Raw genomic sequence first — 25864 nt, forward strand, 5'->3', positions numbered from 1 at the left:
GTAATTCTCGCGAGAGTTTTGCGTAGGACGGTTACCTTTTAGACCCGCTCGAGAAGTTTAGCTCTCCGGCTGTGATCAGCTGCTCAAAATGACACTATTAAAGTGTCAGCATTGTGTTGGAGAGGATAAAGCAGCAGAGGACACAGACCATGTGGAGGTTTGTTGTGATTTATATTATTAGCAGCAGCTCTTTTCACCATTTAAGAACGACCTGAGTTTTTGTGAGCTAGTTGGCTAATGTTAGCATAGCTGACTTGATTCATTTATAATATTTACCTCTTGCGTTAACAAATTACATTAACATTATACGGCTCGATAGCCTATTAAAGTAATGTTTTAATAAAAGTCTTGCTAAGCAGTATGAATTTATACCATAGTTGTAACATAGTTATACCATTGCATGTATTATTACCGTAGTTATTAACTCCATGTGGCTCCTCAGTGTAACTGTGCTTTCTATAAAATAGGTTAAAACACATAAACGCAGATTGTCTAAACACATGCAGAACCAATCACCACTGTTGCCATAGCCTAAATGGGATACATTATACAGTGCGATAATTCTTGCTGCAAAACACAATAGTTTGTAAAGCTAACTTCAGCTTTTTTGTTTGTTTGTTTGTTTCGGGGGGGTTGGTCAAATGGGAAAGTATTTGCATGAGAGCTAAGAGTATTTTCTCTCAAATTGAATAATGGCACAATATTTTGAACCATAAAGTATAATGGTGTCCTTGGTAGCATTTGTTGTACTGCATTTAAAATTAAACACAAATTAGTTTTATTGCAATATCTAAAAAAAATAAAAACTATGGTGTCTGAGAGAGCTTAACGCGGCGCAAATAGAAAAAAACAACTTCATCAATTTGACAACACACACGCTGCAAATGCTCACAACACAACCAATTAAATAACCGCGCTGCAAAAACAGAAACGTGCTGCAAATACTCACAACACAAACAAAGAAACGTGCTGCAAATAGAAAAAAAACACCTGCAAATTCAGAAAACAACTTCATCAATTTGACAACAAACGCACTGCAAATGCTCACAACACAACCAATTAAATAACCGCGCTGCAAAAACAGAAACGTGCTGCAAATACTCACAACACAAACAAAGTAACGTGCTGCAAATAGAAAAAAACACCTGCAAATTCAGAAAACAACTTCATCAATTTGACAACAAACGCACTGCAAATGCTCACAACACAACCAAACAAAGAAACGCGCTGCAAATAGAAAAAAACACCTGCATATTAAGAAAACAACTTCATCAATTTGACAGCAAACGCACTGCAAATGCTCACAACACAACCAAATAAAGAAACGTGCTGCAAATAGAAAAAAAACACCTGCATATTAAGAAAACACCTTCATCAATTTGACAGCAAACGCACTGCAAATGCTCACAATGCAATCAAATAAAGAAACGCGCTGCAAAATAAAATTCTTTATTTGTTTGTGTTGTGCGCATTTGCACCACATGTGCTGTCAAACTGATGAAGATGTTTTCTTGATTTGCTGGTGTTTTTTCTTTTTGCACGTGTTTTCTGAAGTTGCAGCGCATTGAGCTCTCTCGGCCACCGTAAAAAAAATAAATAAAACACTGTTACAGTAATGAAAATTTAATGCAAATCATCAGTACTAGCAATGAGAATGACAAAAAAAATTAAATGGAAGCATCTGGATGCATTACGTTCTTGTGTGTGTGTTTTATTAACTGACACTTTTCATGGCAGAAAATCTTGCCACCCGGCTACAGTCATCTACTTTGTCATCATGAACTGCTGGAAATGTCGGGGGATTTTGAAAACTTCAGAGCGGCTCTTAAGTTGCAGATGACTACAGAGGAGCAGGTCCAGAAGTGGCTGGAGGACTTCCAGAAGTCCTCATCTTTAACATGGAGGAAATCCAGGACATACCCTGACTCTGGACGCTACAACAAATACAGAGTATTTATGTACACTTTTGTGTACACTTTAATTACACTGTTTATGTACACTTTAAAGGCAACATGATATCAAAACTGAGCCTGTTTACCTTTCGTAATAGACATCCCTGTTCTTATTGTGTGTAATTCATTAGTGTAATAACACTCTCTAAAATGACGTTGTTGTAATAAAATGACAATTATTGTAATAAAGAAATTAAATTATGATTTACGACATTGTAAAAGTATTTACAGGATTAACAGTAAAGATGTTTGGGGGAAAAAGGGATTTCATGTTCAGTATAAATTTGAGAGTTTGTGTATATTCCACAGGTGGATCTGAGATGCCAGCACAAAACATACAGTTCATCATCCAAGACAACCAAAAATACCAACTGCCCTGCCACCATGTTTCTGATTCTCAAGAGATTTATGTATGAAAGAAAGTCCAGGTGAGACAAAAATGAGACCAGAAACACAATACAGTTTGAACAGAATTGAACACCCAGAAATTTGAACACCCAAACTTTTGGTTACAATAAATTTAATTTACAGAAAATCATGCAATCTATTTTGAAACTCTGCATTGAAACATAATACTTCATCTGTCCTTCCATGCACAGATCAGGAGACCCACACATTGAAGAGGGCTATTTCCTTCATGTGAACTTGAGGAATGAACATAATCATAGACTGAACACAGCTGAGTTCATGAGGAGGAGAGATGTGTCGAATGACACCATTGAAAAGCTACAACAGCTCTACAAAAGCGGTCACTCTCCTTCATCTGCACTCAAGACTATTAAATACAACCTGCAGGAAGAGGAAGGCGATAATTATACTTATGCTATTGCGGATCGATCCATTTGCCCAGACCTTCAGTTCTGCTACAGGTCAGTCATTCAGAAAAATAGTCAGATCTGTATTTAAAATGTGTAATGTTAATATAGTGAAGCTGTTTATGAGTCAGTGACAAAAAATAATTTTCATTAAAATATCTTTAAAAATCTAGTTTCAAGTTCTTAAAACTTTTTGTAATAACTGCATTCATGTTTATTTCACATATTTTTGGAAAAAGTTTAACACATTTTTTAATGATTTTAGAAATGTTAAGTGGTGAACTATCATTAACAAAATATTTTATATTTTTAATCCTAAATATTGTGATGTCTCTTAAGAATTTTATAATTTGACTAACTGAATTAACCTTAAGAACACAATATATGTGATATTTTTATGAATATTATATGAATATTGAATAATGATTTTTATTATATTTCACTACAGATTATACCACAAGCTTTTTCAGAAATCATGTGCTGAACCTGCAGGTGAGACAATTCTGGCAAACCTGGAGTACACGCACACACACACACACACACACACATATATATATATATATATATTCATAAGATAGTCTAGAAGAATTAAACTTAATTGAAAATGTGTGTCTTTAGTATTGTCTTCTTGTTGCATTTTCTAAAAGCAATGAGACATTCAATACAGTGCAGTATTGTGAATATACTCTGCTAGGTGTGATGCCTTTAGCATGACTGGCAATGCACCTTGAGCACCTTTAACAATGACTGCATTCACAATATAGTATGGCATCTTGTACCGTATTTTAGGGCTGGGCGATATAGACAAAAATCATATCTCTGTATTTTTAGGCTGAATAGCAATATGCAATATGTGACCCTTGACCACAAAACCAGTCATAAGCAGCATGGGTATATTTGTAGCAAAAGCTAAAAATACATTGTATGGGTCAAATTTATTGATTTTTAGTTTATGCCAAAAATTATTAGGATATTAAGTAAAGATCATGTTCCATGAATATATTTTGTAGATTTCCTACCATACAAATATCAAAACGTAATTTTATATTAGTAATATGCACTGCTAAGAACTTCTTTTGGACAAATTTAAAAGCGATAGATTTTTTGGCACCTTCAGATTGCAGATTTTCAAATTGTTGCAGATTTTCGAGTTGTATCTCAGCCAAATATTGTCCTATTATCCTAACAAACCATACATCAATGGAAAGCTTATTTATTTTTAAATCTAAATTGTGAAAAATTGACACTTATGACTGGTTTTGTGGTGCAGGGTCACATAAATATCTTCTATATATTTTTTACAAAGTGGGGTAAATGTTGAGTTTTCTTTACATAGACTCGCCATAGGTAACCATGGAGCTTGCTAAGCACTGTGTCTCAGGTCAGACAATGTGCAAAAGGACCGCTATGAAAACAAATATAGTGAATGTATCTGTGTAGACTAGGCTATAGGCTACATGAAGGGTTAAAAAGTAAATATTACATTCTTAACCAAAAAAATGATTGTTTTTAAGGCATTTAAAACTTAAATGAAATAAAAACCAAAGCACATAGTAAATGTTAACTGGAAGACCTTTGATTTACCCCATTACAATAATCCCTTTGCAGTTACTGCTCTTATAAAAATGCAATTGCATGTGCCATTTTAGACCAACTTATAACAACACATTTGACTAACAACAGACGTTTTAACAAAATGTATAATTTATTTTAGTCAGAAATACCTGTGTCATCATAGCTGGATGTCAGGACGAGCCTTTATCCATCCATTCTCCAAACCGCTTACCCTCTCTGCATCCTTTATGTAAAATGGAAATACACACGTCTTTCTAACACTTACAGATGAGAATATGTAAGTTATGAATGAAATGTGAATGCAATGTAAGGATAAGGCACTTTAAACTATATGCTTATGAAATGTTATTGAAGCGCTTAAAATAAAGCGTGCCTAATGTTTAGGACAATTTGGATATTGTACTTACTTGCAACATCCCACTACTCTATATTCATATAAATAGTAGTCTTGTGTTTTTGAAAAGATATTGATATGTTTACAAAGTCAATATACTGCCCAGCCCACCTTTTTACTCAATTGTAGCTCTCAGTTACACACAAAATATTAGTGTTTGTATAAGTAGAACTGTTGTTTAACTACATTTTTTTTTCTTGTGCAATATATGGGTGTATGTTCAGGGAAGGACATTTCAGACGAGCTTTTTAAACCCTTAGAGTTGGAGCAATCATGGGAGACAGCGGCAATGACAGGTGAATAGGAGCATATTTCACGCACCTACTGAAATGAAACGAGACTACCTCAATAACCGTCTATAAAGAGATATTGATTTCACAACATTGTCTTTTCTCTACAACAACCAGATGGACACAGCGCATGCATTGAAGATGGAGTGTCTGTTGATGCTGTACCAATCATCACTACAGGTGAAGCAACTCAGCTTTGGTCACTTTGTGAGATGCAGTTCACATACGTTATGTAGATATAAAACAGACCTGTCAGAATGCGCTTACCCTGGTCTTGTGACTTTTCTGAGATCAAGATTTAATATGGAAGCAGACATTTTGTTATTGTGATTATTACATCGGCAGTGTGTATACAAACAGTCTTTCTGTTTAGAAGCAGAGCATTTCACAGAAGACAACGAGGCAGGCCCAAGTACGTTATCTTCAAGCATCTTACATTAATCTCACAACAATCAGACTTTTAACAGTCAACACAGTCATTATCATTGTATCTATTTGTTTAGGTTCTGCTGAAGATGTCATTGGGTCTTTAGATGGACAGCTTGAGGAGATTTTTGGGATGCTGAGAAAGAAGCTGAACGAGGACGCAAGTTTTACACTGCCTATAAGAGCTTTTGTGTCCAGTTTCTTTCAGATAAAGACTGAAAGTGCTCTTCAGGCATCACTCTTTTCTTTTGGTGAGACCACTCCGATAATCAATCAGATCAATGTACTACCAGCTACAAGTCCACGGAGGAGGGGGGCTTTGACTGGACGAAGAGCTGTTGGCAGACCCCCTAAGAACTCAAGAAGAGAGCACCCATACTGCAACAGCAGATCCAACAACACTCCCCAAACTCTCACTTTCTGTTTGCAAGACAATAACACCCTTGAGAAAACAGACTAACCGTAGAGATCTAAAAACTGTGTAGAGACTATTAAATCAATAAGCCTTGAGAAGCTTGGCATGAACATCATGAAACCTGAGCATTACAAGAAGAAATCAGTGTTTACCCCATTTACTTTATATTTTGATGTGCACGATTCATCAGTGCATGTAATAAGAGAAAGCATTTGTGGTTGTATTTTTGACTCCATTCAGGTATGAAACACCCACAAATCAACCAAAAATCAAGTTTCACCCTGTGTTTTTTCCCCCTCATTGAAAGGTCATATTTATGACTTCGTATAATAACTGCACCTATGCTGGCCAACATATATTTCAAGGTGTCCAGTCACCTGTAACTGATACCTTTTCTTTGAACACACCTATACAAAGAGAAAATGTGCTTCAGATATCTCCATTGTCCAGACCCATGTAATGTGAATTACATCCAAGTTTATTTATATCCAATACTGCATCAGGGCTCTCTGTGGTGGCCATTTTAATGTGCTTTAAAATCTGGTACAATGTGACAGATGTTATTTTGACAAAGTATAATGTGCTATCACAAAAATTCATGGATTTTGAGTACCATGAATAGGATAGTTTAAATAAATAGTGCAGTTGTGTTTTGTAAACAATGTACAAATAGCTTGTGCTATTTTCATTGGAAGACACAATAAACTCCCGTTTAAAGTGTAGTTTTAGGTTTAATACTGGCCTTTGTACATTTAACAATAAACCTATAAAGTCATGATTAGTACCTATATAGCTGTGACTTAATCATTTAGTTCTGCAGTTATCACAAAAAAATTAGAATAGCTATGATTCTCCCATAGAAATTTAAATAGATTTGCTTGTTGTCCACAAGAAAGGTGGATTATCCAAGAAAGCCATGCAGTTCATAATGTGAAGGATATTTTGAATAGAACACCATTTCACAGAATCTGTTCCATCAAGCCAGTCAAAATCTTTCATTTGTTTATTTCATAGATGACAAAACCCTGCAGATTGAAAAGGTTATACAAAACAGCCCAGCACTTGTACAGTTAAAAAAAGGCTTGGATAGAATATATTGAATTGCCTGGTTTATTTGATTTTATTAAAAGCTGCGTTGTGATGCATGATGGCTGTGCAGCTGAAAGTACAGCTTCTGTGTTGCAGTCCAGTCAGATCTTTCCTGGGTCCTCCTTGAGCGTAACAGTTCTGTTAAACACCAACTGGGGAGGAAACGGTGACAAAGATGAAGCATTGTTTCCTCTACTGTATGTTCATCTATTTGAACATAATTGAGTGTTTTCTGGAATTACCTTTTCAGATGTGCTATCAGGGTCCATGGAGAAATAACCCACTCTCTCAAACTGAAACTTATCAAACACTTTGGCCTTGCCCACAGAACGGTCTACTAAGGCACTTTCAATCTCTGTTAAGGAATTCTAAGGACAAAAAAGGAAAAACTGATTAGTGAAACTATCAAATCTTTCAAAAAGTTTGAACCAATAAGAGTAATGTCTAAATTATTAGATTCATTTTCTGCAGTTGCTTGCTTTAGTTTAATTATAGCATAAAATCATTAGTTTGTGGAGGTTAGGTAATCAATACTCGTATACTTAGGGTTAGAAGTTTCTCAAATCTTCAGCTCAAAACATTTTATATAATGCATTCCCTTACAGGGTTAATGTCACTCAGGAATCCAGCAGGAACTTCAGATGGGTCCTCTGGGTTTTTATGGTGAAACCTACAGATAGAAACGAGAGAGACTGAGATGCATCACTATGTGACATAAAATATGACATATAATTATATAATGTGACATAATTTGTCAGTGCACAAGCAGACTTACAGTCTTTCATACAGGCGTACTTCACACCGCAGTGGATCGCTCACCCAGTGAATGAATGCTTTGGGCTTTTCTACAGAGTCTGAGCTGGCACACGTCACCTCTAGCTCACACACATTACCAAAGCCATCCTGACAAAAAAGGAAGATATTAAATAATATTATCATTTATTTTGCATCATTCAGCAGTTAGTTCTGAGTTGATCCTTAATTTTTGCTTAACAAAAAGAGTGCTGATGTACAAACACTGGGACATTTCACTGTTTGAGTCACTCCAGTTGTCTGTATTTGCACTCTTCGGTTTGCTTTGGTCTGTGCTTCATTGGTGGGCATTTTTTAGTGACCCTTTAATTGTTACACCAGTTGCTGGTGACAAGTGAATACATATTAGTCACTGAATCATTAACTCGACTGATTTATTCAAAAACACTTGAGTTAAGGAATTAACAATTAAATGAGGTTAATCAAATTTCATAATATTTCACCTTGAAATGTTAACGGTCACTTTTCACTTGTAATGGGGCTCTAGCCTGTATTTTTATTATTATTATTATTGTTTTTTGAATGGTGCATCAACTTGTGAATTAAAAGTTAGCAATAAATTAAACAAATGGCTATAACATGTATTAGTCAATGTTTGTTATATGCCTTCATAAGCACAACCTAAACCTATGACTAATTTTGCAAAGCTTTGACTGTTAAAAATAATTTTATAAAAATATATATTTTTTTATTTTATAATTTTAATGTGAACTAATCAAGAAAACCAAGTAGATCATGTGAACTACGGGAAAGTGAGTGGTCTTTCACCTTGATGACACGCTGTAGAGAGATGACGTATCCTGCATGTCTCAAGCCTACTGGCTGATCTGGAGTCAGACGCTTGTAGCCCTTCTCCATCACCTGCAGCAAATACACATAAAACAGCAAAACAGGTCAGCTCTGTTTATATGGGATGCTAATTCAGTTCAAAACTGATCCATGTATGACTTTTTTTAAATCTTAAAAAAAACACCTCTCTGAAGTCACTCTGCTCAATAAAGATGGTCTTTGAGAAGGGAACCACATGGCTGCCCTTGGCTTCATTGGCTGGGAAGTCTGGTACTCGAACCTCCTTCTGAATAGGGGAGAAACAAAACTTATATAAAAGTACATTTATGCACCCATCTAAATATCCTAAATTATAATTTACTGTTGTCCATAGCAACATTTCAGTGCTACCTACAGTCAAGACAACTAGCAACTACAGTAAATTACCTCAGAGGTACAGTATTATTTTTAACAATAAGCATAAATCTATAAAAAGAAAGAAAGAAAAAACTGAATGACAGAAAGCCAAAATGACCTTGCATTGATACTATGTACTAATTAATAGGAAAAGCAACAAATTATTTAAATAGAAATAAATACTATAACATTGTTTCAGTGTGTGTCTTTTTGCAAAGGAGATGTTATGTGTTGTTTTTTTAGTTTTTTTTTAGCTTTTAGCTAAACTAATTAGATTTAGCCTCATTAAATGTAATTACATAGTTCAAATATAAATTAATTAATTACATTAATATTTAATTTACATCAGTTTAAGTAGCCACTTAATAAGCAGAATAATTTACTTGCAGCCAGTCGTTGCAGCAAAACTGCAGGTTGATAAGGACTGGCTAACTGTACATCGTTCCATGTAATGCACTTCTGCATGTGTCTACCTTTGCATTGGTTGGCAGGTTGGTGATGGTGACTTTGAGAGGCTCGAGTATGGCCATGGCACGAGGAGCGGTGTCGTTGAGTACCTCCCTAACACACGCCTCCAGCAGGTGCGGCTCCATGGTGGTCTGGGCAACAGTCACACCCACCTAAAAGAGAACAAGAGATGTTGCAAACTTTAACAAATTCAAATCCTATTAAATCAGTGGTTCTCAACCTTTACTCCAAGCCCCTTAATATAAACAAAAGTGAAATGTTTTTGTTTATATTATTTATTTTAAAATCTATCAGCAATTAATAGTGGTGATCGTTAGCTCACGCTACCATTCAGTCTTTCACATACTGTATGTTGATTTGTACTACTTGTGACATAATACAATGCCACACCATTTTTCTCGGTGTGTTTTTTTTTCTCTCTCTTACCCGGGCACAGAAATTGTTAATAGCTTGTGGAGGGAACCCACGTCTCCTGAGAGCTGTGAGGGTAAAAAGTCGTGGATCATCCCAATCTCTAAAAAATACAATACAAGAGACCAACACATTACAATTATTTCCAGTTCAGAATTAAATGACCCACGAAAAAAATTGTATGCATGTGTGTTACCTAACAATTCCTGTTTCCACCAGTTTAATGATCTTCCTCTTGGAAACAACAGTGTAAGTGAGGTTGAGTCGGCCATATTCCCACTGCACCGGGCAGTACAAATCCAAAGCATTACACAACCAGAAATATGAGGATCGTCTGAGAGAGAGAGAGAGAGAGAGAGAGAGAGAGAGACAAAAACAGGCATTTACGAATTAATCTTCATAGAGAAATTGATTATTCAAGATTTTAACACTGATTTACTGGGTGCTCTGAAGTTTGCTGTTCAAAACATATTCTGAACATTATTTCAACTACATAAAAAAAAGTTGTCCTTAATTGCAAATGCATATGGATCACTGGAGCCCTGAATGCTGACTGGACAATGCAGTGTTCCAATGAACTAAACAACACAATATGGTAAGCCTTATTGTAAAACAGCTGTTCACTCAATAGTCTGTATATCACTGCATTACAATTTACATTTATATGCACATCGTCTGTAGTACAAACAACATATAAGCTCATGTGAACGTCAGGTCTTTAATATATACATTTATTTTGAGGTGTAAATTGCATAAAATATATAACATTAAATAATCCTTAGAACATTTTATAATTATGTTGCTAGCATTAGCCACGCAACTGGTCGAAATTGTAGTCAATTGCAAATGTGCAGTGTGACTGCTGTCAAGTTTGTGCAAAACCCAACCTCAAAAAAAAACACGAATCACACAAGTGAATCACAAGTTTTCAACCATGTTCCTGAAACCTCATGCAACAAAATGCACATTTTGCATGTCTCTTTAATCAAACACACCTGATTCAGACTCCAAGACCTGAAATGGGTGTGTAAAAGGAGACATTAAAAATGTGCAAGTTAAGTTCATTTTGAAATCTATATGGATAAAAAATTATTCCAGAACAACGCCTACTAAACAAGTGAACCATCCCTGATACTGTGATGAACCAATATAGATAAGCATTTGTATACATAAGTCACCCAATCAACATCTTCTGTTCATTTAAATTCATCCAACAGTGTTAATGTTATTATTGTAAAGTTTATGCAAACACAAAGTGCATGGCAATGCTAATTTTTTGTTGGTTTGGTGAATGATTTCATTGTGTGTACCAGTACTTGATGTTTGGTGACTGAACATTTTTACCACACATTTAAACAATTCTGATAATCCGATCATTTTGATCACTAAAATTGAGTTTCATACCGTTTCATCTCTACACATAATGCTTAGCCCAAGAAAGTCAATTAATGTTCATACACTTGTTAGTCAACTAGAAAAAAAAGCTAAATACACTACATAAATCATATTTTATTTAACCTGTTAGTGAAGTTTTACTTAATGCATGTTTGAATAAATTTATCATGAAAATAAAGTTATTACAGTCATGATTAAAACGTTTATTTTTCAACTACAAATTGAAGAAGAAACAATTATATTCAAGTCTTATATGCAATTAAAATGTTTGTACACAACTCTTTTTGTTTGTTGATTATTATATCTAAAAAGCTGTTAAATTTGATGCTTGTTAGTTTTAACCTTTAAAGTCATGTACCAACAGTTTACAGCTTTAGTTGAAAAAGATTATTATTTTTTTTATTAATGTTGACATACCTGGACTGAAACTCTTTGGTGCACAGTGAGTGTGTGATGTTCTCAATGGAGTCACAAAGACAGTGTGTGTAATCATACGTTGGGTATATGCACCTGTGCACAGGACATAAGGAAAGAATGGCATAACGATAATAAACAAAAATCACACCACGTGACTGAAATAAAGTGTCTTACCAAGTGTCTCCTGTCCTGTGATGTGGCGTGTATTTGATCCGGTACGCCACAGGGTCCATTTTTCCATCTTCCATCACCATCTTCATTCTGAGAGTGACTTCTCCTTCTGCAAACATGCCCTTTCTCATCCTGTCAAACAAAAGCAAAGATTCCTCCACGGGTCGCTCTCTCCAGGGGGAAGGAGGGACATTGTGACCCTTGAGTTCCTCTCCACGCTGGTGGCACACGTACGCATGACCCCTGACACAAAAACAAAAATGAATCAATAGTCCATCATATAAACCACATTCAGATACAGCACACATTAATGTCATCGCTCTGGTAATTTCACTGCTCAAAAAAAATTAAGCGACACAGTATAAAACCAAGTAAGTTCAACTTCAAGGATATCGATCTATCCAATTCAGAAGTGATTGTGAATCAGTAGCCACATTTACATGGACACTTTTTGTTTTAATCGGAAAGAAATCATTCCGACTGATAAATCCGAAAACAGTGTTTACACTGCCGTTCAAAATTTGGGATCAGTTTTTTTTGTCTCTTATGCTCATCAAGGCTGTGTTTATTTGATCAAAAACACAGAAAAAAACTGTAATATTGTGAAATATTATTGCAATTTCTAATATTGGTTTCCTTTTTCAATATACTTTAGAATATTATTTTTTTCTGTGACGGAGCGCTGAATTTTCAGCATCATTACTCCAGTCTCCAGTGTATCCAGTGTGCAATTAATACAGGTAATGAGTGGAGGATAGGAGGGCTTCTTAAGCCCGATATTGTTTCTCAGGGGGACGTAAGTGATTTTCACCATATACAGGGGGTAGTTGGTGATTTAATTGCCGTCCGAATCCAAGACGTCTGTGTTTTTCTCTCACCACCCCCGAGAAAATCCCCGGACAAATTACCTACTGTTTTTTGACAAACACCAAGGTCGTGTGGTAATTTAATTGCCGTCCGAATCCACATCTCTGAGTTTACGAGAAGAAATCAATTCAAAATTCAGCGTTTAAACCCTTTTTTGAGCACTCCCGAACACCGTACGGTAACTGTTGTACTTCGGTGTAATTTGCATACATATTTATTTCTGAAATGCTGGAAATTAAGTATTTAAAAGAACAATACTTCATAACTGCTCCAGCACAGCGAGTGAGAGCAGAAAGAGAAGAAAAGCACATAAACATTCGAAGTGGGTCTTTATTATGGCAGCAGCAAGTATGCAGTACAATTTTAAAATGTGTATTATAAACGTATATATATCGCATATAATTATATACAACTATAGTGCGTATTTTCCTATTTTTAAACAGGAGATTTAAATAATCAAATAATAAATAGGTGATTATATGATTATACATTATAAAATATCGTTGGAATAATAAGAATATATTTTACATTAGTATTTTAAAATACATTTTACACGATAATAAGAATAAATTTGTAAATAAAATTCATTTTATTTACAGCACAATCATGTTCTCTGGTTCGCAGGATCACAGAACTCACTCCTCCACTGTGAATACATCGCTGTCTGAATCCATGAGTTTTATCACTGAGGTGATACGTAAATTCATTTTTACAGACGTCCATATGAGAAACAATTACCAAATCGGGCTTTAAAGACAAACTAACAGGTCTATGAGAGCCAGAATTCTTGCTGGTTGGTAGGTGATCAAATACTTGGAAATAAAATGGAAGTTAATTATTTAAAAATTACATACAATGTGATTTTCTGGATTTTTTTTTATATTCTGTCTCTCACAGTTGAGGTGTACCTACGATGAAAATGACAGATCTCTCCATTCTTTGTAAGTGGTAAAACTTGAAAAATCGGCAGTGTATAAAATACTTATTTGCCCCACTGTATACTGAATTTCCTGATGTTTTCACATACTTTCGCATCCTCCTTTATATTATCTTTTAAAGTAAAAGTTTACCAAGTTCATTACTATGAAACAAAGTCTAAAACAATCATGCAAAGCCTGGGGCATAGAGCCCTGAGGCATCAGATTTGTAATCCCACCTGCGAATGAGATCAACAGCAAGATCGTAGAGAAGCTGGAAGTGATCAGAGGCGTGTGTGACAGCGTATGGTTTGTACCCTGAGTGAGAGAAAAGAACAAACAAGCAAACATCTGTGTGTGAAGAATGCTCTTTAATAGAAAAGTTCACATTTGAAACACTGTAATATTTTGTCATCCAATACAAAGCCAATTCTTTTTATTTTTCCTTTTAAAACTTGTTCTAAAATGGGTTGAAATGCATAATGCATTGGAAGCACATACTGCTGTAAAGGGTGGTTCAGCAGGCATTAAGTGTCTGCTTTTCATGTTTGAGTGAACTACACATTGAATATCAGATGTAAACAACAATCAGGCTTAGCCTGACTGCTCTTAATACTCACCAAGCCACTCCACCATTTCTTTGATGGCAGTAAAGTACTTCTCCTCCTCTTTCTCGGGGTTTGTGTCATCATACCGCAGCAAACAGATGCCATTATTGGCCTTCAAACAGACACATGAGGTCAGAAAGGAATTTCTTGTTATACATGGTTCATATGAGTGAGTCTGTGTGTGTGTGTGTGTACCTTGGCATAACCAAAATTGAAATTGATTGCTTTGGCATGACCAATATGCAGAATCCCATTAGGCTCAGGGGGGAAACGGGTGCGGATCTGGATTTAAACAAAATATTCAGTCAATATGAATTAGCTCAGTTTAGTTTCTTAATTCATGTTTCTGGTCTTATTGTGCACACTTCATCAGAGACAATAATTCAAAAGATAAAAAACCAGTGATGCACTAAAATGAAAATTCTGGTCCGAGACCAAAATTAGGATGTCATCTTTAATAATTATGTTTCTACTCTTATTTAGTGTTGAAATATAAACATTTAAACAGTGACTGTAATAAAAACATGGTTTCATGACAGATTTAGTCGAGCATTAACTACATTAAATAGCGAATCGAACAGGCTACATAAAAATATAATTGCAATATCAGTATCGGCCGAACATTTTTGGTTGTTAAAATATCAGCATATCACCAAAAAAACAAAACTGTTTATCTTCTTAATCTTTCATCAGAATGTAATAACCTCTGCCACCTCTGATGACACCTAGGCCACGCAGGATACTGGATAATGTTAACCAAAAGACCTTTAAGCAGCATTTAGTAAACTTCAGGTCATACCTGTCCTCCTGTCTCTTCCAAGTGCTTCTTCAGCAAATTCATGGTGTTGGGCGTTACAACATAACCCTCAGTCTTGTAATTCTCCCCTAAAGAGAGAGAACAATAAACCACGTGATATACTTTTAGCCAATTTTCCCCTGATGGTGCATTGTACAGAGCTGTGCATAAAGTACTGTGTTTCTGCTTCAAACTCTAGGCAGCTGCCAATGATCAACAAGTCAACAGTCTCACCTGGCTTATGAAACTTGAGCGCCTCTCCTCTCAGCTGCTCCATCAATGACTTCCCCTCTGGGTTCGCTTCACCTCACAAACAGAAAATAGATTTGATGAAGAACAGGTTTGGGTTCTAGGCTGCAGGTAATCAAAACTTAATTCATCGTAAAATGAATCTTATATTGTTGAGATGCAGGTGTTGCACTCAAGAATGAAGGTAGATGAACGTGAGCTTGCAGGGTTAACGGGACTAAATTATTGGAGAAGTCCAGCATACGACACCAGAGAGAAGCCTGTAGTTTTCACTTGAAGATCAGGTTAAGAAATTTACATTAATTATTACTGAGATCTTTTTTTTTTTACAATAAAATCTATAACATTCATTTAGAAAATAGATGGATTATTAGGTGAATTTATATTACATGCCCACTTCAATCCAAAATATTAAGTTCCCCTTCCCTGATGATGACACATCTTTCTGATTTACACTGGGGCAATAATCCCTGCCCTCCAGCAACCTGTCACTCACATGAGATCGCAACTGTTAGCAAACTACAATGATTCAATCAGGTCCTGATGGACTAGATCAAGTCCCACCCTACATTTGTTTCTCATTTGAGAGGCCATTTCACTCAGATATACATCACAATAGTTAGGAAAAGATTATTGCAACTTCAGTTTAATGCTGACATTGAGCAGTCCTGCTTTGCATGGCAATATTTTACGTACAGTACCGCAATTAGGGCTGTATACCTTGGAGAACCTGGCGATACGATACATACCTCGATACACAGGTCACGATTCGATACGTACCTCGATACAGAGCTGTCTCCATACGATTTGATACAATGTGACACGATTCGATACGATTCAATAAAAATACATGGGCCAGAGCCAATTAGTTAATGCTGAACACATTTACTCAACAAACAGAACTCTGCATTTTTCTTCAATTTATTGAAGACAAAAGTGCATTATAACAAAGTGCATTTTGCTTAAATATTTGCAACTTTAAGTGCTCTGATTAATTGTACACAAATTGTATTAATCTGGAAATTACCACAAGTCAACATTTAACTTTCCAAGGGTACAGTCTGAGCTCACACAAGCACAAAATCTTCTTCTTATTATTCTTAACTTCTTTTTAAATCTTCTTATAATTCTTTTTTGTGACACCATGTACTGCCATAACATATTTCACTATGAAATCGCTTAAATGCTACATCTTGCTTTAACATTTTCCATGAGTTTTTTTGAAACTCGCGGGCGCCGCTGCGCCCCCTAATGGCTGGGCGGAGTATCGATACTAAGGGCTAGAATATCGATACTGTATCTTTTTTTATTATATCGGTATGTATCTAAGAATCGATATTTTGAGCACACCCCTAACCGCAATGACCACGGTATAGCAAAATCTCTCCAAAAGAAAATTTAGGTCCCACTTGACATTAGGTGGCCTTAACTACTATGTTACACTTACATTTAAATTAAATGGGTCCTATTATGCTTTTTCACTTTTTGAATTTTAGTCAGTGGAATTTTAGTCATAAAACGATCTACAAAGTTACAAATCTCAAAGTCCACGCCAAAGGGAGATATTTAGTAAAAAAAATAAATAAATCCTTTTCAAGAACTACAACAAACAGCTCGTTTGGACTACAAAGTTGTTTTCCTGTATTTGTGACATCACAAATTGTAAATCCTGCCTATGGAAATTTGAATGGTTGGGGGGGCAGTGCATGTTTCAAAATCGATTGTATAAAATGATATAAAAATGATAAAATTATATTGTTGGAAACCAACTGTTTTCAGAAAATTGTGGCTGTCATCTTGCATATAATGTCTAATAAAGCAGGGTTTGTGAGCAGAGCTCTGTTTTGTGTACAGCGTTACCGGGGAAACCTCGATCTCTTCCGCTTCAACAGCGCCTCCTGCTGGCAGAGAATTCATTTGCATATATATGCGGCCACAAATAGTGCAAGTCTGTGGGACTATGGTATAAATGAATTCAACTGTATAACAGTTTCAGTGCAATTCATGTTATAATGTTAGAATTAAAGAACATAATACATATTACCGTTGCACTTATCTGTAGTCAATGCAGTTATTTTTAAGCTGTTGTTGACATCCTATCTAAAACGTGATTTAGCCGGAAAAAAACAACTATAACATTACCACTTTAATATGTCTTGCAATATCCGTACGTGCAAAGGTTCTGCACGATCCTCTTGTTCAATATTCTCGGGGTCTGAACTGATATGGCAATATTGACGAACTTGCTGTTCTGGCAAGGGGCGGGGCAATACTGAAACGCCGTCTAAGCTGTTTACCAATCACAACGCACTGGGACAGCTAACCAATCACAACACATTTCGTTTTTCGGAATGTGGGCCTTCATCAAATCTGGAACTAATAGAGTCGTTTGTGTCAGGCTGGGGAGAAAGGTATTGTAATAATGTAAATTATGTGAAAAATAATGCGATTTTCAAACCACCAAGCATGAGAGCATGTTCTAGTACAGCCCCAAACAAAAAAAAAAGACTTTGTAAAAGAGCATAATAGGACCCCTTTAATCATTTGGTACAATGCACTTATTGTGTACATATATGTTTTTACATTGTACTTATATTTTAAAAAATACCTTTATGTAATTACACTGTAGAACCCATCCCTTACACCAGGGGTGGGGAACCTTTTTTCTATCAAGGGCCATTTACATTTTTGTAACATCCTTTAAGGGCCATTCTAAATTTTTGAACATATATCACTAACCTCTCTAATGCGATGGTTGGAACTGCTTCTCTTTGGCGAGGTGTCTGATGTTAGATGGCAGTGATGACGATGCTACTCGCAGCTGGTTTTCCAAGTTTGGGTCAGTCAGTCTTGAGCGGAATCGAGTCTTTGCAAGAGTCAGTTTTGAAAAGAACTGCTCACAGCAGTAGGTTGTCCCAAACAGAGATGCAAACTTCAGTGCATGTCTCCTCAGAATGGGAAAATCCTCAGAACGTACATACAGTTTATAGAACTCAAGCAGAGGGAGGTTGTTGTACTTTGCTTTGAGCTCGTCATTGCTTTGCAGCTCAATTATTTCATGTTGTAGGTTGTCAGGTACTTCAGATGGTTCCACATTAAATGGCGTAGCAAATATGTTCAGTTCATTTTGTTTACTTTTCATGTCCTGAAACCTCTCGCCAAATGCCTGATGCAGTTTTGCACACTCACCAGCATACTCAGCTGTCATAGCAGGCTTTTGTTCTTGTAGAGTAGGAAAATGCACAGTGTTACCCGTTTCCAGTTGCAATTGCCACAGCTTTAATTTCGCCTCAAATGATTTCACGTTTGAAAGCAGAGAGCTGAGAAGCTGGTTCGGACCTTGGAGCTTGACATTCAGCTCTGACAGGTGCTTGGTTATGTCCACCATAAAGGCCAAATCACACAGCCACTTGTCTTCACTGAGTTCCACAACAGGTTTTCCCTTAATCTCCATGAATTGTTTTACTTCTTCCCTCAAATTGTAAAACCGTGAAAGCATATCTGCACGACTCAGCCATCGCACCTCACAATGGTAAACCAGATCTCCATACTCGGACTCAAGATCACTCAGTAACTCTTTGAACTGGCGGCTGTTTAGCCCTCTGCTTTTGATGAAATTTATGGTGGAAACAACAGTTGTCATTACACTCTGGAGCTTCAGGGAATGTGCACACAGACTCTCTTGATGTATGATACAGTGGCATACAATTAAATCACTTGGATCAAGATTGAGACGACTCATTTCTTTTTTGACCAATGCAGTTAATCCCTTTTGCGAGCCAAGCATGGCTGGCGCTCCATCTGTGGCAAGGCCACTTAACTTTTCAAATGGTAATTCAAATTTATTCATTGCCAAAACAACTTGCTCAAACAAATCCTCACCTTTGGTAGTGCCATGCATGGATTGCAAAGACAGCAATTCCTCTGTCGTTTCAAACTCAGCAGTAATTCCACGCACAAAGATGGCTAGTTGGGCGGTATTAGTTATGTCCGTTGTTTCATCGCAGGCCAGAGAGAAAAACTGGAATTTTTTTGCAGTGTCATTCAGTGTTGTTTCAATGTCTTGAGCCATATCAGTAATCCGTTCTGCGACAGTTCTTCGAGATAAACTGACACTTTGGAAGAGTTTTATTTTGTCTGGTGCAAGCAGCTCCGCAGCGGCAACAAGACACTCTTTCACGAACTCTCCTTCTGAATGAGGTCTCAGTTTCTTTGCTATTAGCTCGCTCACCACAAAACTTGCATGAATAACGTTCTCCCTGTCAGAATGCGGTCTTGTGAAAACTGCTTGTTGGGCACTCAAACTCCGCCGAAGAGTGTTAACTTTATCCAAGCGCATTTGTCCTTGCAACTCAATCAGTTTAGCATGCTTCGAGCTGTAATGACGCTCGAGATTGGCCTTTTTCATCACTGCAAGCGCATCTCCGCAAACTAGGCAGACTGGCTTGCCTTTGACTTCAACAAAAAAATAATCGTTTGTCCATTTTTCTTGAAAAGCACGACATTCTGCATCTACTTTTCTTTTCTTGCCTGTCGCCATGATGCTTATCAGCGACGACAACCGTGAACGTTACGTGCATGTTTCACGTTCACGCTGACTGTGACCCAGACAGGCAACCCTATTTCATATAATTATAAATTATCTATAATATTATATTTCTATTTTTTTATATATATATCTGTCATTTTTCTATCACAGGAAAATTAATTGCTGTGTAGCTTTTTTTTCTCTCTCTCTCTTCCTGAGGGAGGAGGGGGGATTTTGAATTGACTGATGGGCCGGATCAAACTGTCTCGCGGGCCGCATACGGCCCGGAGGCCGGACGTTCCCCACCCCTGCCTTACACCTTAACTCACCCTTAACTTACCCATACCACCAAACCTGTCCCTAACCTACCCCTTTCCCACCTCAATAGCAACAAAAGTGTTTTACAATACAATATGAACACAATAAGTACACTGTACTTATTTTCTGATGTAAGTACATAGTAGTTAAGGCCACCTAATATGAAGTGTGACCAAAATTTATATAGTCGCCACAATATATCGCCATACTGCCCAAACGTAGTATCTCTGATGCAGCATTTAATTTACACACAACCAAAGAAGCATAAGTCACATTAAAGTGCTCAGAAAAAAAAAAATTCTTATAGGTTTCTTTGTCAAGTCAATATTATTTATATAGCGCTTTTAACAATGCAAATTGTGTCAAAGCAGCTTTACATCGGCTTGATATAAAGCTGGGTGGCTTTATACCAGCGTTACAGTATTTAGACGGGGAAATCGTTTGTCGAAATAGTGTCATTCTCCTCTGGCCAGATAAAATCAGCAGTTTAAATCTAGGCTTTGTCTTACCATTTACATCCTGCTCAATCTTCACATCTTTCTCTGCAGCTTTAGGTTTGGCAGCCTGTAATAAGAGAAAAAAAACATTTCACAGCAGCATAGTTCACATAACAACTACAAGAATCTCTGTTACGTGTTTTAAACCAGCATGCTGCAGGTGCCAGCGGTGTAGCCAAAACTCACTCTGTTCTGTGCATGCCTCAGAAGGAACAACGGTTAAACCTGTTTTTGTTCTTCTTACCCGACAACAACAACTCAATCTGGCATGAAACATATACATGGTATGGAGGTTAGATGCCCACATTTGACTTGTAACGTATCGACCCGGTGGGACATGATTTAGCGTACACAAATTATAATGCCATTCATAATAACAGGTTAATAGATGGTTAATTAATGCATTACCATTTAACTAAACCTGTTAGATTTTAGTCAACTAAACCTACTGCATCTAATATTTACTGGACTAAAACTAGACTAAAACCAAAACAACTGAGATGATTAAAATATGACTAAAACTAAATGGCATTTTATTAAAAGACTATGACTAAAACTAAATTTGCTGTCAAAATGAACGCACACAGAAAGCACCTGGGGAACAATTTAATTAGTTCTGTCTCAGATTAAAGCGTTTTTTAATATCAACTGCATATTAGTACATTAGTTAGTACATAACTAACTGCTAAATCAAAGCTTATAAAGGCATAAAGACAAACTACTTAGGAAGTTTAAAACAGGAATAAGTCTTGCAATCAAGGACTTCTGTGAAGCAGCAGTTTTGGGCCGGTACAACATAGTCTGCCTATGTACTGCTACATCATTGTGGGAAATATTATGAGATACTTCATTTTGTTATGGTTTGCAACAGATCCTCACCAGCACTGTTTCAGTAGAAAAGGGGTATGTGTGTGCCACAAGAAAACAGAGTCAGTAAAAATATACCTTGGGCTTTTTCTCCAGATCTGCCTCAGTTTTTGATCCCAGAAGGTGCAGCACCTGAGAAACAACACGAGTTTTCAATGCACCGAAAATGATACACAATGATTTGGACTGATTTGAGCAAGGTAGTAAAACTGTCACACAAACCTGCATATCCACTTCATTCTTGACAATCTTCCCATCAGCCCATTTGAGAGCAGTCCTGGCCTCACCTGAAGAGCACAAACCAAAACTCTTCCTCAGCAGCACTACACATGACTGTATTCACACACATATGATCTGCTGCCTCACCCATGAGCATCCCCATGTTAAAGCGATATCTCTCTGCCAACAGCTGATCTTTGTACTTCCTGATAATCAATTCAACCTGTGGAATTATTACATTATTAATAAGTCAATGACAGATTAGAATTCATAAAGTGCTAATTGAAAACTATGAAAATCTATCATATTTTTAGTATATTTAATAAATATTGAAAAAATTATTATCAATAAACCGAGGAAACCATTTAGTGTTGGGTGAGTTACTCTAAAAAAGTAATTAATTACTAGTTACTAATTACACCTTCAACAGTGTAATTAAATTACTGTACAAATTACTCTCTCTAAAAGCATTTAATTACGTTATTACTAATTACTATCTAAATCCTACATCAAAGTTAATGAATGATGCAAGGATAGACATGAAATGGTTCTTTTGATACTTTCAAATTAATAATAGATAACTACGTAAATTATTCTGGTCACACTTTAGATTCCAATTCTCACACTTAACTATTAACTAAGAACGAACCATACTTTTACCTCAATATACTCCTAATTACTGATTATTAATACTTAGTAAAGTAGTGTTAACAATAAGACAGAATAAGACATTAATATGTGCTTTTTAAGTAATAATAAACAGCCAATATCCCAGTAATATTCATGCTAATAACCAACTAGTTATTAGTGAGAATTGGACATTAAAGTGTTACCAATATTCTTATTAACTCACCATTTAAAGTGAGAAGGTTACATAAAAACCATGCATTTTAAGGTTAGACTTTAAATTTTGATGTTAAATCCACGAGTGTATTGTATTGTATATAAATATTGTCTATACACAGTACTAAGTTCAATTACATAAGAAGTAACTGTAATTACATTACAGAAGAAATAAAAGTAATCACTTACTTTACTTTTTCAAGGGAAAAGTAATTAAATTACAGTAACTAATTACTTAGTAAGTAGTTACACCCAACACTGCCATTTCGATGCTTGGCCACTATATAAACAATAAAAAATAAATATGAGAACAAAGACACGTCATTCAGATGAACCTGGTGTTTCTCATCATCATCATCGTAAACTTTTGATTAAAAAAAGCTTTTGATGAAACGCTAATGAGCTGGAGCAGACAGCGGAGGAAAAGCAGTCAACAAATGTCCAGCACACATTTGAACTTTTATTTGATCATTTTAACTTTTTATTTGAACTTTCACACAATTTAACTTTTTAAAAGCATCTCAGTTTTCATCTAAAGAATAATAACATTCTGAAGTGTCCTTACCGCATCTTCTATCTGCTCAGGTGTGACCACCACTCCCACGCCACAGGCAGCCTCAAACTCACGTCGATCCAGATTCTCTTGAGGGTGGCTTTTTATAAAGTCCAACGCCGCTGAGAAAAATATCAGAAATAAAAATGTCAGCAAGTGGTGAAATGCAAATTATTGAAGCCCTCTGAACCATGAGAAAGGGTCCCGCTAATGGCAGCCTTCATTTTTGATTAGTAATATACATTGCTAAGAACTTCATTTGGACAACTTTAAAGGCGATTTTCTCAATATTTTAATTTTTTTGCACCGTCAGATTCCAGATTTTCAAATAGTTGTATCTCAGCCAAATATTGTCCGATCCTAATAAAACATACATCAATGAAAAGCTATTTATGCAGCTTTCAGATGATGTATACATTTCAATTTTGAAAAATTGACACTTAAGACTGGTTTTGTGGTCCAGGGTCACATATTGGGGGTTAATTTTCAGTGCTGATACATACAGATATTTCTGACAATCTAATCTTCTTTATAACGTTTTCTCTTCACATGTATGTTTGTGTTTTCTTTTTTTTAAACTGTACAAATTATGTTGATATCAAGTGTCTAATAAATCTCGCCAATGTCAACCAGTTTCATGTCTCATGATTAATGAGTAAATACATTAACTTTGCGTTGAAAAGTCACACAATCATAGCTGAATTTAATTGACTTATAATTATGAGGGGTGCCCTTATTGTAAAACCTCTTAATCTCATTGATAACAGTAAGAACAAGAAGTTTGTAAAAGAAGTATGATTACTTTTTGTACAAATTAATGCTGAGGGATGGAAATCGATTCAAACGTGACAATTCAAATCAGTTGAGATGCTAAACAAATCGCGATTCAATTAGGGGTAGGAGTTTATATGAATGCATGTCTGAGGGGAACTTACTGTCTTTAGAAAAGTTTAGATGGTATTTTTTCTTGTCATCTTGAATCTGTATAAAATGCATATTAAAGTTCATAAGTGCTGCTTTGTTTTCAGCGGAAACCAAGGAAACGCTTGCAGAAAGTGCATTGGCGTCTCATTCAGCTCATCTGCTGTTTCATTTCATGCAGATATATTTAATGTATACAGTAGTTTCACAAAACTGAAGTCAGACCATTCTGTTTTTGCTTCAAATTTCAAAATTATACAATCTAATTTAGATTAAAAACTGCTCATATTGCATGTATGCTGCATCTTTGTTTGGATCGTGATTAAACTGCAGTGGTTGCCTCTCATTTTAAATGGAAAGAGCACAGACAAAGCCTTATTTTGTTTATATGAAGAGATTTATTTTATTTGTGTTACTTATTTATTGGATTTGGAGCATGTTTTAAAATTTCTATTTTGTTTTGTTATTTACATTTTGTTATTTAGCAGAGGCTTTTATCCAAAGCAACTTACGAATCGAATAGAAGCAATCAAAACCAATAACAGAGCAATAATATGCAAGTGCTATAATTATAATGTTATATTTCAATTTCACAAAGAAACGTGCTGCATTTTGTCCAAGCAATAATAAAAGGACACATTTAATTTATCTTAAATCTCATTTTGTAAAAAAAATAAAATAATAATAATCGTGAATCGAGTGAATCGTTACATCCCTAATTAATGTCTTTTTACTTTTCTCTTTCACTTTCCTTGTATATTATTTTCTTCAATTAAGTGTTGTTTGTTTTCTTGCAATAAAAATAACATTACCTTTATTGTAAAACACTAACAGTTGTATTAGAAATGCACACAACATATGCATCATTTTGATAATGGCATAAAATATATTTAATTAAAACAAAAATGTAACTAGTTTTACTGATCTCTAAAACACAAAACATTATAGAAATTGGAGAAAAAAACACAGAGTGACAGAAGAGTAAAGCCAATCTGATACCTGACAGCTGCAGTTCTGAGGTTATTTTTTGTCTAATGATGTACTCTGTGAGGAAAGACAGTCGACTGGAGTCTTTGAGTCGTGTCACCATGTTATACAGCAGAGTGCCTGCAGTCTTATCAATGCTAGCGGACCCCAGCAGCCCTTGAGCCTGAAAAATAAACAGTAACATCAGCAATAATACTACTTTTTCCAAATACTTCTTGTGCATGTAACGGGTAAAGAAACTGTCATGCAAGTTCTCTAGAGGCTGGTGAGGTTGACAGCGCACTGCTTTATTATGCGTATTAATTAATTATGTACCTGTTCGATAGCCTTCTTGAGTGTTGATGAGAGTGCTTCATTTTTCAATGTTTCCTTAGCTTTCTGCTCACTAAGGCCAATTGACATGAAGATAGACACCGCGTCCGCCATTTCTCTTCCTGCACACGCTTCCGCCAGCCCCGCAGAAGCACAGCCCTCAGCACGCGCGTGTTCGGATTGGAGCGAACCATGATTTCTCCAATCAGATTTGTGCATCCTTCCACCAATCATCGGTGCGCTTCTGTTGACACACAGTTGCATCAGTCGAGCATTGCCATGTGAAGTGCAACTAATTGTTAATTAATAAATATCTTTAAATGTTTTGAACTAAGTTATGTAAAGGACCTCTAGACTAGGACAGTTTAGCTACGGCTGATGTGATCAAGACCACAGTGGAAAAAGACTGGAAGTGACCCAGGGATCGTTTACTGATGGCCAGTTAAACTCGTTTTAGGACGTTTTTAGAACGCTCGTATTAAAAATAGAATTCTCCGATAGAAAGAGAACTTTAGCAGCCCAGACGTTCTCTCTGATGTTTCTCTCTAATTATCTACTTAAATAGT

At 36.0% G+C, this 25864-nt stretch overlaps 2 protein-coding genes across 4 annotated transcripts; one reads left to right on the plus strand and one right to left on the minus strand.

Moving 5' to 3' along the window:
• LOC306849829 (uncharacterized protein) lies at window positions 1-6853 on the plus strand. 2 transcript variants are annotated; one of them, XM_079385166.1, is made up of 9 exons: window positions 1-157; window positions 1738-1950; window positions 2262-2380; window positions 2552-2821; window positions 3216-3259; window positions 4961-5032; window positions 5144-5206; window positions 5400-5438; window positions 5530-6853. In XM_079385166.1, exons 1-9 carry the CDS (start codon window positions 89-91, stop codon window positions 5910-5912), a joined length of 1272 nt encoding a protein of 423 aa, XP_079241292.1. In that variant the 5' UTR covers window positions 1-88; the 3' UTR covers window positions 5913-6853. The 2 variants fall into 2 exon arrangements, with proteins under 2 accessions (XP_079241292.1, XP_079241293.1); XM_079385167.1 differs by lacking the exon at window positions 5400-5438 and having other exon boundaries at window positions 3-157; window positions 5651-6656.
• LOC306849828 (glutamine--tRNA ligase-like) lies at window positions 6853-25447 on the minus strand. Of its 2 annotated transcripts, none has more exons than XM_079385165.1 (23): window positions 25302-25447; window positions 24999-25149; window positions 23091-23200; window positions 21830-21905; window positions 21686-21750; window positions 21542-21595; window positions 20609-20663; window positions 15239-15304; window positions 15008-15093; window positions 14404-14490; window positions 14221-14320; window positions 13840-13918; window positions 11820-12059; window positions 11646-11738; window positions 10030-10167; window positions 9849-9936; window positions 9428-9574; window positions 8743-8844; window positions 8538-8630; window positions 7732-7859; window positions 7560-7626; window positions 7199-7324; window positions 6853-7108 (listed from the first exon to the last, which is right to left on the minus strand). In XM_079385165.1, exons 1-23 carry the CDS (start codon window positions 25410-25412, stop codon window positions 7058-7060), a joined length of 2313 nt encoding a protein of 770 aa, XP_079241291.1. In that variant the 5' UTR covers window positions 25413-25447; the 3' UTR covers window positions 6853-7057. The 2 variants fall into 2 exon arrangements, with proteins under 2 accessions (XP_079241291.1, XP_079241290.1); XM_079385164.1 differs by having other exon boundaries at window positions 15239-15310.
• Between the last annotated feature and the right edge of the window lie 417 nt (window positions 25448-25864).

Source organism: Barbus barbus (genome assembly GCF_936440315.1).
Source record: "Barbus barbus genome assembly, chromosome: 29".
NCBI classification, from domain to species: Eukaryota; Metazoa; Chordata; class Actinopteri; order Cypriniformes; family Cyprinidae; genus Barbus; species Barbus barbus.